We start from the raw sequence: 13,748 nt of genomic DNA on the forward strand, positions 1-13,748 counted from the left end.
TAAGAATTAATAGGAAGGGAATCTTAAGATGTATAGAGTATATAGAAAAGGAAAAAAAAACAAAAACAAAAAAAACTCAGCTCTTTTTATTGAGCACTATCTAACAACCTCGTTGAATTCACTAGTCCATTATTTTGAATAAAAAAACCCCGAATATATATATATATATATATATATATATATATATATATATATATAAAATTTACTTATTTTGTCCTTTAGTCCTCACATTCCATGTGCGATGTTTCTGACAAAAAGGAGAGAATTGCTGTTTTCTGGATCAGAATCTATCCATTTCACAATTATTGTTCGCTAGTTTTTTGATCTTGCAGTAGTGTTTTATATTTTTAGTCCCTTCCATCAAGTGGCTTCATGCCTTGTCTGGAGCGATTCACATAAATATATATGTATATAAAAAATATATGCATATAAAAAATTTAGAATACATATACATACATATATATTTATGTATATGTATGCATGTGCATATGTATATGTACATATTAATTAATCTTTACGAAAAAGTTGTCTCCCTTTAAATTGGTAAATTAGCAAGAATGCAATAAATAAATAAAAATAAAATTTAAACTTAAATAAAATGCAAATAAAGACAGTCCCCATATGCACAGTTGAGCTAAAGTCGAACACATATCTGAAGAAGGAAAATTTCCCGAAATATAATATGATACAGAACTTCCATAAAACTACACTAACGCAAGTACAAACACAATGCATTGTTAAAAATATATATAAAAAATACATATAAAAGGTGCCTTCAGACTTTTATTGTATGACTATTTTTATTGATAGCACACTCATGACACTTTAATCCCCTTTGAAGTAATCTTCGACTGCAACGTGTATTACAACAACTCTGGAAGGCCACGGAAATCCTTAATGTTTCTTCTCGCAGCTTCTTTCATCTCCTCAATTATCTCATAACGCCAGCCTCTAAGGTTTTCCTTGAGCTTAGGAAATAACCAAAAGTCACAGGGAGCAAGTCTGGACTATAGGGAGGGTGAGTAACTGTCCTGATGCGCATCTTGATCAAATAGTCTGTGACGAGGATGGAGTTGTGGACTGGCGCATTCGTGCAAATTTTCCACATCTTCAGTTCCTCGCGATTAATTGTGCGTACAGTTCCCACACTGACATCAAACTGTGCACTTATTGTCTTTATAGACACACGATATCCCTTATCCATGAAATTCTTTATTTGGCCAATCAACTCTGGTGTTCTGATTTCTTTACTCCTCCCACGCCTCTCATCATTCCTCACAGACTCCCTGCCTTCTTTGAATCTCTTATGTCACTCAAAAACTGATGCTCAATTCATGCAAGACGGTCCAAGAACATTCTGCAGAATTCCATATATTTCTGTGACATTTTTTTTTCGAAGTTTAAAACAGAATTTTATTGCATATCATTCTTCTAAATTGTCCTCACGTTCAGATTGCATTTTTGAAATTCACCAGTTGTGACAATCAGGTTTTAGTAGGATGTATTCCAATTCTTTCTGTAGCTGTTCATTTGAACCTGAAATTATAAAAATCGGTCAGTCATCTCATAAGATGTATAGCAATAACATACTGAATTTTCAAGAGTCTATGACAATTTTAAATGTCTGTACAAAAAAAAGTCTTGAAACTGATTGAAAGCATCCAGAATATTGCTCCATCATTATATGTCTTAATTTGCTTGAGTTTGTGTTAATCCATTACACCTTTCCGTTGCCTTCTATAAATTAGCATTTTTGTTTTTTTTTCTATTCCAGGTGTTGTGTGTTTGTTATTGTTTTACGGTTGTTACCATCCGGACAAAAAGGATTCTGATTCCAGCGGAGAAATCAGTCAAGAACCGATCACACAAACTGTCCAAAGTCTTCGGGTAAGTAAATCTGCTGGTCTACATATATTTATAATCTTTACGACTGGTTCATTCATTTCGTGAGGGGTGGTTTCATTAACAACACTTTATTCTATATATGGTCCACCTTATTCGAAATATGGTATGAAATGGTTCTGAGGGCCTCATATGTTGTATTCAAATTCTTAAAGTAAAGTGTTCTGACATTTCTGAGTTTCATATTAGTTTCGTCTTAAGCGTTATTTTCACATTGTTTTCATAAATGTAACTACTGACCTTCTTCTTTTATGGTGGCTTGGATTTTATTTAAAAAAAAAAAAAGAAATGGATCCTTAGTTTTAGTAGAAATGTAACCAGGTCAGAGGTGATGGGGTCACATAATCCTGCTTCATGGGGCCAATTAGTGTAACCAGGCCCTAAATACAGAGGCTAACCCTAAGTCCTGGTGGCTACACTTTTATCTTCATCTAGTGATGGGCCCTTCAAAATGTAATCAGACAATACCTATTACTGGAACTAATACTATGATGCTCAGAGCACACAAAACACATACAACCCTAAGTCTGTGTGGCAATGCCTTAAACTCGTGAGTTGACCATTCATTGTCGAACTTGGGAATCTTTCTGTTGAACTCTGGAATCTGCACAGAATTTCAAACAGAATCCTTTATTTAATTCACGGGGGGTAGCATTCTCTTGTTCCATCAGCCATGGCTGAGTAGAGGTCCTGAGTAATTTGCAGTTGTATTTTCGATCACCCACACTGAGAATTGAACCTTAAATCGTCAGAAGAATATTACTTTTACAACTGAATTTTTCCAAGTACTCTAACCACTGCAACACAGGTTCTTGCATGAATGAAATAAGGCGTCCCATTCGAAATTCCATGCAGATTCCAGAGTTTGAGAAAGATTCCTGATACGCCTGAAGAAAGTCAGAGGTTACATCAACTAAAGCGTTGTGAAAATCGCACTCAAGATGAGAACAGTAGTCCGAAGAATCCAAATAATATGGATAACCAATCCTCATCTCAAAAATTCAGAAACGTGAAAACACTTTACAAATTTGATTACAATATATGAGGACCCCAGAATCATACAGTACCATATATAAAGGAAACAAGTTATGTATAGTATCGAATGATTCTTGGGCTCCTCATACATATATATTAGTGTCGGGACAGTTATTCAGAATCGGGCATTTCTAATTTCTTTTGTTTATTTTTTTAGTTTTTTTTTTTTTTTTAAATACTAATGATAAAATGATACTAATGATAATTTTATTGATTTTTAATAAACGATAAAACTAAAGTCTATAGATCAAACGCCCCCCCCCCATGTATTTTAACATTTGCGAAAACATATGCATATATTACATATTTTTTTATGGTAACCTGAAAAATAACTGAAAAACTCAACGCTGTTATAACTAGAGATTTGAAAAAGAATCGAAACCAGTAATCGTATTGAAATCAGGAATTTAAAAAAGTAAATTGTTAATTGTATCGGAATTGGAAAACTATTGGAATCATTTCATCACTATATATATATATATATATATATATATATATATATATATATATATATATATATATATATATATATATATGTATATATATATATATATATATATATATATATATATATATATATATATATATATATATATATATATATATATATATATATATATATATATATATATATATATATATATATATATATAAAAATAAATATGGCGGTTAGGCTACACTGAATATTCGGCGTTTCATCCACTCTAGGATTCCTCAGGCTCTTCTATTGAGGATTTAGTTAGCCAATCAGCTTTCTAGTATCCACCGCGCCCCTTCCTATCAGCCAATGGGCATGCATTTTATCGAACAAAGGATCTTTTTTAAAACTAGGTTAGTGGTTTAAGGCAGACATTTTCTTTTTTTTTTTTTTTTGTTAGTTTATATATAAATATACATATGTGTACATACATATATGCACATACATATACATATATATATATATATATACATACATATATGTGTGATCGTTTATGTATATTCATGTTTATTTAATTTATTTATTTAATTATTTTCTATTGTTTTTGTATTGAGCACTTTTGAAGTAAATACTTAAAGTTTACGCATAAATCTATACTTTCGTATATTAATTTTATGTGAGTAAATGAAGCAGTTATATATATATATAATATAATATATATATATATATATATATATATATATATATATATATATATATACAATAACTGCTGCTTGCGCAGTAGCATTTCTTCTAACAAAGCCTTCATCAGATAATGACTCTGGGTTCAGGCATCGTTTCAGGGCCATAGCATGATTACCACCAGCCCAGAACACCCTCGCAGTATCTCACAAAACTTTGTTGGATTGTTATCATTCTATGGGATTGCCACGCTGAGGTAGATAGAGCCTCATCTTGTATTTTCTTTATATATATATTTTTTTCTGATGGAGAAAGACCAAGATTATTCAAATACGTGGAGGCTGAGTTCGCAATAAAACCTCGGCATCCGATTTCGATGGGAAATACAATGGTTTTCCAGCATCTGACATATTCTTCTCATTGATCTTCATATTTTTCCAACTTATGTTGGTGTGCCCAATCCAAATTTTCCTCAAATGGAACCGTTAATTCGACAACGAAAACTTCCTTCAAAAAATGATGGTCTATTAACATTATTTCAGTTATATATTAGTGATGGGATGATTCCAATATTTTTCCTGATTCCAATACAATTACCGATTCCGTACTAAATTATCGATTCTGATACAGTTACCGATTCCGATTCTGATTCTTTATAAATCACTTTTATAAATCACTAAATATTTAACTATAAAGTGTTATTTTGTCCCGATTACCATAAAAACACATCTTAAATGTGCCTATATTTCCTCAAACGTAAAAAGCACAAATTTGTGAAGGGGGTGATCAAGAGAATTTAGTCTTACTGGAAGTTTAAATCAATAAATATTCATTTTTTTATTATTACTACAAGCAGTGGAAGACGTTTCTTAGACCAAAATCATATAAAAAACATAAGTTAAGGAATCGGTTTTGGCATCGGAAAATAGGCTCAAATTTTTCTGATACCGATATTACGTTGTTCTTATTTAGATGACGACTTATATATTTGTTGTTATTCATGTTGTAAGAGTCTCGGTGTGTTCATGTTGTGTGTTCATGTTGTGAGATCATGTTGTGAGATCATGTTGTAAGATCATGTTGTGAGATCATGTTGTGAGATGCTTGATATTATATACATTCATTGTGAGTGTTCACATTTTCTTAGGATGTTCATGTTTGTGGTGATAGCATATTGGAGACATAAACAGGGTATATATATAGAGAGAGACAGTTCTGTATATATATATATATATATATATATATATATAATAGACAGTGTACATGTTACTACAAGAGCACCAAGCCTGTAATTCAACTAGAAGAGATTTTTTGAATATCTTGATAGATAGACCGAGAGTGCGTTTGACATTTACGTTTGACAGTTGTACATATAATATAAACACGTTACCTTTCTCGTTGTAATGATGAACACAGAAAGATGGCAGTTATAAAAAACATGATGATCATTTATTCTTCGACCGGTCGGAAATGATTTTGTATTTCAGGGATTCAAAGTTGTTACATGGTTATTTCTAAACCTCCTCGCTTCCCAGAGGGTGCCTTGACTCTAACCGAGAACCTGTCTGAAACCTCTGTGCTTCTCTGATCTGACTCCTCTTGCTTCTTCTCTCTAACTCTGATTCTGATTCTCACTTATCTAACTAAATTCATAACTCATGACGTCATTGCATGACGAAGCACGTGTCTCTCAGAACACATGGCATGACATGCCTCCGTGTTTAAGCATGCATTGTTATTTACGTATTTCTTACAAAGCCGACTCTCTAACCTAATTTTCGTAACCCACTTTATAAATAACATTTTCCATTGTCCGTTTTTAAATTCCTTATTTTAATTTACATTTTTATAACAGAAACAAAATTCATCATTACATTCCTTTTTCAATAAACAGATATCTAACTATTTTGTGTGAGCTAAACAATGGCAATTCCACATTCCTTATTTTCAATAACATTCTGTATTTATTTTAACTTATGATTGGAATTCTCAATTCCAAATCTAGCTTCGCAAGTTCGAATCCTTGACTATCCTATTTCATATTTACTCACTTACAAGAACAGGCTGCTGTTCTTGTAACACCGATACAGATTCTGATACCCCAAAAAGCTCTGATTTTTTCGATTCTCGATTCCGATTCTGATTAATCGTCCCAACACTAATATATATATATATATATATATATATATATATATATATATATATATATATATATATATATATTAGTGTTGGTGCAAAAATAATGTTTTTTGACGTTCAACTATATATATATAAAAATGACATTATTTTTGCACCAACCTAATATATAATTTTTATTATTGTTTTTTATTAGTGTAGGAACGCTGCTATTGTATTTAAATTCATTTTCTTGATAGAGTTTTTACATTAAGTCACCCCTTAAAAATACTCAAAAGTTCAGAAACATAGATACACAAATAACTGAATTCATAAAAACCAGGACTGAAAACGGACAAAATTTCTGAAATTCAGTGAATTATGGTTAGGGTTAGGGATAGGGAAGAAATCTTATAATGTATGCTTGTTTTTCTCTAAATCTTGTACATCACCTGGTTGCCATGCTAGTCTAATCAAATAATTTTTTTGCTTTCTTTTACATGTAGAGGTCAACCAAACGAGGTGGTGTCTGTTCATCCTCAATAACATCCAACACATCCCTCATGAAGCAAGATGGTAAGCCAAGTGATTGCAGGCCGTTTCCCTATCGCAAAGAACCGATCGGATGTCCAGATTTGTCTGCGGATATCCGATTTCTGTCAATCAATGATGGGACCCCTACCTTTAGCAGCGGTAAATTTCCTGCCTTTAATCACGGCATGCTGCAAGACGATGACGACATCGATGAATCGTCAGCGAAGATATTCTCTTCGACTGCTGTTGATGAAGAAACACCACGTGGCTTGAAGTTTATTAAACGCACAACACCGAATCAGAATCCTTTGAAGCGTGAAAATCTGCAAGCGGGTGGTGGCTACTCGATGAGATCAGACTCAAAAGATCAGAAGTTTAGCATGTTCGGTTGCTCAAATTCTCAACAGGTCTTGAACACCAAGGGTGAAGACAGCGAAACTGACCTTCGTGAACACTTAGGTTACTGCCCAAAAAAGGGTTATGTGCTCAACTTGACCTCCCCACCACCGAAGATGCCACAATCCTGTCACGAACCAAGAGAGCGTCACCAACTGGGCAGGCACAATAGTGAAAACATCAAGTCGACTGCAGAAGTGTCAACTGTTGATGACCTTTCTCACAAATATAAACAATTCCGTGAGTCCTGGGATGGATCTGACCGCTACTTACAAATGCTTGAGAAATATTGCGACCGGGAAGATCAGCCGGTCAAATACACGTACTTGAATAGCGTTTACGAGCCGACCACAAAACCAATGGAACGCAAAGTCAAAATGAGTCCACTTAGTAAATTACGATCTTCTTTCCGGCAAAAGCTAAGTGCCATGCGGAATTTAAACTACAAAGAAATGTCCCCTGCATTGAACCCCAACCAATATTTCACTGGGCGAGATTCTTTCAAGTCAAACCCATCATTGCTGCAGTGTCCTGGCTTGCCGCACTCTGAAACATTCCATTCTGGTGAAAACCAATGTGGAATCTTTTACAATTCTTGTCATTTGAAAGAACATGTTGCAAATTCCCAGAAATGTTCCCAACCTTGCTCAGATCAGTGTCATAGACAGAGCCAAAAGTATGAACTGTGTGATCATGGCTGTGGTCACAAAAGAATTTCCTATCCAAGAAAATGTTATGATGGACAACAACAGCCTGGGAATGCTCCATACTGCATACAAAAGGCGACGCAGTCAGAGAACATGGACACGTGGAACAACCCTACATCTCATTACCATCCATTACCTATGGACAGGCATGCTTTCTATAATCAGGCATCTAATTCAGGCTATCTGACTCTTCCTCGAAAACAGAAGAGTGTTCAAACTGGATCGGCTCAGTCCTCAGCTTTCTCACAGTGTTATCCAACACTTCGAAGCGCATCAGGCTCCCACCAGAACCATCATCATCCACCATCAAATGACTTAAATACTTATGTTGTTTATAGTGATAAACCTTCCATTGGCAGATGCACGTCAGCTCCACCCCAATTGCCACAAAACTATGGATCTCTCCGGAGAAATGGCATTGTAGGAAATCGTAAAATGCCTGATGACGCGTTGGTAGATCACAATGATTTTCGCTATTGTACCGTTTCCTCAGTAAGGTCCGAGTCAGCTCCACCTAGCGAGAATTTAATCCGTGCAAGCTTTACAAACCAACGACGGCTCCAACTCAAAACGGATACATTCAAATCTAGCCCGGAAACAGTTACCTATGATTTCCGCCAATTAACTGTTTCCCCGGTACAGTCAATGTCTGTACCTCCTAACAAAGTCGATGATCGGGAAACGTTGCGAAACCTTACTGTTTCTCCTATACGATCTGTGTCCGTGATGCCGAACATGTCACCATTGCAAGAGGAGGAATGTTTCAGCAATTATTCTCAGCTTCCAAACAGATCTGCCTCGGTACCGCCAAATTATTTCCAAGCTTACAACCCCCAAAATTTTCCCATCTCTAGAGCAACTACGACATCTGATTCATCAGATGCCGGTTTTATTTATGCCACTAGCACAGACCGTCCGCCGACACCTTCATCATCTCAACACGGTAGTGATGACAACTTCGTTTATGGAAAGATGACAGTCTGTCCTGATGGAATCGTGTCCATCTCACCAATGTCACAATCAAAGGAGAAGTTTTCGCCTTCAAATTCCAAAACGCCACCTTCGTCTGACTCTGTCGTTCAAGGAAACCAAGGTGAAGTTTCTGATTCTGCTGTGTTTGGTTATAAGCACCCTTACCTGCCAGAGAGGAAACTGTCTGTACCGTACAGCTCACATGATTCGGTTACTAATTCGGATGCTGATTCGCAGTCCGTTGCGTCTTTTTCAAGCCTCTCAGATTCTGCAACAGAGAGTTTGTCCAAGCATCCTATGAAAACGGAGAAAATCTCCCAAAATGAAGGTGGCAGGATATATTCCGAGTCTAGCAAGCAGGACCCAAGCATGGTCCAGGGAAACAGTTGCAATAAAGGAAATAAAGTTAATACTGGTCATGTCCTTTCAGAGGGTCTTGTACAATCTGAAGAATCAAAAGAAGGACCTAATCAAATGCAACATCCAGAAACATCACGGAGAAATTCTTCCGATGCAAGAACAAATGAAAGTCCTGCAAACTTTCCGAAAGACATTAACAAATTCATGAAGAAAATGTCTTCGCACGTGCACCGAGGGATTTCAATTGAGCCGTCTGATTCTGACTTTCAAACTACCAGCGAATCCGAACCTCAAGAAAGCCGACAAGATCCGGATATACCATTAAAGAAATCATCTGAGGTCCATGAAAGTACCAATGTTGTTTTTACAGGCACCCAAGAATCTAGATCAACAATTTGCTTGCAAGAAGAAACTGTTACAAAACCAGAAACAGTTATCGAAGCAGTAAGCAGTGGTTCGGAATCAAATCTGTCTGGGATTTTTGGTCACCAATTTACCCAGAACTATGCACCAATTGATCCAAATCAGTTTTCTTTGCAGAAGTTCCGCGATTGTAACCGAAGTGAATTGTACAGCCCCGAAGTCTCCCAGACGTGCATGAAAAAGATTTCTGCAGTTGACTTCTATCGTCAATCGAAACCAAATAAAAATTCCTCTTCGAAAAAATCTCTGGATTCCTGCTTGGCACTACAGTCATCCGAAGTGCAAGACAAGATGAGTGATGATGAGGATGAGGCAGAAGAAGAATGTAGAAGACCGCAGATTCCAAAAAATCTTCCTGAAGAGAAGACGAAAACTGACCAGCTTTTAAGAAATAGGAACCACGTGTTGAGTCCGCTGACAATAAAACAACTGAAGAATTCTCCATTGAAACTTGGAAGATCACTTTCCATAAGCAGTGGTGACAAAAGCCGTCTCTCTAGGCTGCGAGATAAACTTAGTCCCCTTCGCATTCAAAACCTTGTCCACTCTCCCTTCAAATTTGGCCGGAATATAGATCTTTTTGATCGTAAACGGTGGCGTAGTGCCAATGACATTGTGGACGTGGAGGAAACAAACATCCAGAAGGATGCATGCCTGTTGGTCAAAGCAAAGCTGTTTGACAATGAACTGAAAACATCATCAAAGAGCGTTGAATCAGCTGGTTCCTCATCGGACAAAGACTCTAATCTTGCAAAATATATTCAAGGAGAAGAAACTGAATCTGATTCCTCGGAGCGATCCAGTTTGGGAACGTTGATTGACTGTGATTGGGCGCTTGATGTCCTCGATCAATTAACGAGGATTTCGGATAATCATGGATCAAGTTTCAGCGATGACAGCTTCAGGTTTACTAAATACGCTAGTTGGACTAACCTTACAGATCTTCCAAATCAAGATCTGAGTGATAAAAAAGACGATCCAAATAAGACCTCTAATTTTATGATGGACGTAAAAACAAATGGGATTGGTCAGCGCGAAGCTGCAGACGGCGGTGAAGATTCTGTCGTCGACAATACGATAAATATAAGTAGAAATCATTCAGCATTTGCAGGAAACCGATCCGAAAAAGAGAGCACTGTTCCGGATGAGATTCTTGAATCAGGTGAACTTCTTTTTAAATCATCATCTAATGAGAATACAAACGCAAATTGTGATTTGAAACATGATCGGGATTTTGAAGAAAAAGTTGAAGAATGTACTGAAGAAAAAACATCTGAAGACAGTTCATTGGTAGCAGCGGAATGGGATGACAAAACCAAAGTAATGACATGTAAAGAAGTCGAAAAAGAGTTTTCACCTTCCAGAGATTTGCAGACAGACTTATTTCCAGAAAATAAGATCCAAAATAATTTTATGGCATCAAAAGATACTCTAAACTTAAATGTAAAACAAGATTTCTGTGGTGACAATTCTACGACGAGAGAGAACGGTTCTGATCTCTGTGAGAAATCCAATCCTATAGAAAATTCAAGCAATACATCCATGACAGGAAGCCAGATGCCACAAAAATTGCGGACCAAAACATGCAATGCTGGCAAGAATCTGGACAAACAACATGCAAGATACGAAAATCATAAAAGCGTCGGAAAAAGTAATGAAATGTTAGAACCAACAACTGAAAATGGTCGAATAAATGTGATTTCAAAGACTGCCTACCAAGATGGGAAAATGAGTGTGGTCCGTGAGGACCACATATTTTTCGAGGAGGATTATGAGCCGGAAAGCATCCATGATATGGCATGCTGGGAAAACTGGGAAAATTCCGAAGAGCAAGACAACAATAACAGGGAAAGCTTTGACTATTTTAGAAACAATTTGATCCAAGAAACACTTTCTAATGAAATGTATTATCCCTGGGCAAGTTCCATGGTGGACAGTGATGAAAGCAATGACAGCAGTCGAGAGGAGGGTGCCATGAACGTCGCTTTCCTTTCCGATGAGAGAAAGGGTTACAGAAAAGCGTATAGTCATTGGCCGAGGAGTCGATACCCCAGAACGGTGTCGCAAGCTGTTGACCCCCTTTTAATGCCTACAATCCACGAACATAAAATGATGACGGAACAATTTATTTACGATGATGAAGCTACGGATAATTATCACTTTGATGACCCGCAACTGACCATTCCGGCTTTTGAGTTGTACGATGACCGGAGGTCAAAAGTGAACAAATATTCTTCGTATTTTCGAGAGAAATCACTTCATTCACGAAACGACGTGCATCCGACTGTATATACAACACGAGATAGTTTGCGTGTACAGAATTCCATGGATTCAAGAAATTCCGTTTTTGAGGATCTTTTTCATAAATCAGAAAATAATTTTTCAGATTCACATGCATTTTTGTAGAAAAAAAAAATTTTTTTTTTTTCATTTGAATGAAATATTACAAAAAAGGTTATAATTAGCTAACATACTTCCTAACGTAGTACTACCAGAAGCGGTGACAAGGCAAATCAGTTCCTTCGCATTTTCTCTCACGTCTATATCTCCCTTATGTATTTTTTAATGACATTTTTCCGATCGTTCTTTTTTTTTTATTTAATAATAATTAAAAAGTTTTTTTCATTCTTAATTAAGAATTATTTAAATTACAGTTCTGAATTTTTTAGATGAGGACTGATTATTTGTATTTGTTTTGATTGAACTATTGTTCTCATCTTGAGTGTCATTTGTGCAAAGTTTTTAAGAGTTATTGAAAACGCTTTTAAAACTCTTTTAAAAAATATATTTCTTATAAAAAATCTTTATTTTTTAAAATTTCGTTATTAAAAGTACGAACAAAGACTAATTGTGTTATTTTTTTCTGTATAATTTTGTTAATTTTTGTTGTATATTTTTCAATAATATGCTTTTCTTCTGTTTTATTTCAATGATCGCTTCGCTTCACTGAAGAACAATAAAAGTGAAGGAACTGATTTGCCTTGTCACCACTTCTGGTAGCACTATGCCGGAAGTTAGGAAGTACATTAGCTGATTATAAGGAAAAAAAAACAAAACAAAACAATTTAATGATGTCTGTGTACATATAAATCAAACTTGGGTAAATGTGCATTTCAGGTGCATAAATATTTAAAAAAAAAAAAAAAAAAAGGCGTTAATTTTAATTTAAAAAAAAAATGAAATATTCGTTCCCCTCCCCTATGCCCAGTAACTATGATAATAATATCTAAATCAGCCATATAATTCATTATGACTAAGATATATATATATATATATATATATATATATATATATATATATATATATATATATATATATATATATATATATGTTGGTTGGTTGTTTTTGTTTTACGGCATATCAACCCTTTTCGGGTTATTTAATGCCGAATCCAAAGATTTTGAAGAAAAAATTTTTTTAATAGAATATATTTGTTGTTTTCAAGTCGGTTTCTATTTAACCCATAGTTGGGACCCTAACAGGTACTACCACTCCGGGTCAGAGTGGACCTGGGAGCAATGGTAATTAAAGGGTGGCTCCACACTCCCTAAAGCCCGGAAGCTGGGGCCTCATCACTGGATATAGTTTAAGGTCATATCCAGGACCATATATATATATATATATATATATATATGTATATATATATATATATATATATATATATATGTGTGTGTGTGTGTGTGTGCATGTATATATATATATATAAATATGTGTGTGTGTGTGTATATATATATATGTGTGTGTGTGCATATATATATATGTGTGTGTGTGCGTGTTTATATATATATGTATATATATTATATATGTGTATGCATGTATATATATATATATATATATATATATATATATATATGTCTGTACCTATATATATCTGTATGCATGTATATAAATTAAAACAATAAGGAGTAAATTATATAGAACTTTATTATATTATCAGATCAATAAGGATAAAAGTGAGAGGGAAATGAGGAAAAAATTTCTTTAAGGCATGGCATTTCGAAGCTAAATAATTATCATCAGAAGAGGAGAAAAGCCGGCGTTATACAAAGATAAGAGTAAAATAATGAAATCGGTTATATATATATATATATATATATATATATATATATATATTAGTCATTTCATTTAATTATTAACATATAATAAGTCGTTTCATGGTTAATTTGTGCTCTAAACAGTAACATTCATTTCAAATGCACCCCTGC

The 13,748-nt window shown here is 34.9% G+C and overlaps 1 protein-coding gene across 2 annotated transcripts in view; it reads left to right on the top strand.

The window, feature by feature from the left end:
• Positions 1-12,075, top strand: part of LOC145296894 (uncharacterized) — a 111,618-nt gene extending 99,543 nt beyond the window's left edge. For both annotated transcript variants that reach the window (XM_080143049.1, XM_080143048.1), the window contains exons 6-7: positions 1,775-1,887; positions 6,658-12,075. In XM_080143049.1, coding sequence (XP_079999175.1) covers positions 1,775-1,887; positions 6,658-11,949 — 5,405 coding nt within the window. In that variant the 3' untranslated portion in view covers positions 11,950-12,075. The remainder of the gene's footprint in view (positions 1-1,774; positions 1,888-6,657) is intronic.
• The last annotated feature ends 1,673 nt before the right edge of the window (positions 12,076-13,748 follow it).

This window comes from Euprymna scolopes, chromosome 17, assembly GCF_053919585.1.
Source record: "Euprymna scolopes isolate OS-2025 chromosome 17, ASM5391958v1, whole genome shotgun sequence".
Classification (NCBI taxonomy): Eukaryota; Metazoa; Mollusca; class Cephalopoda; order Sepiida; family Sepiolidae; genus Euprymna; species Euprymna scolopes.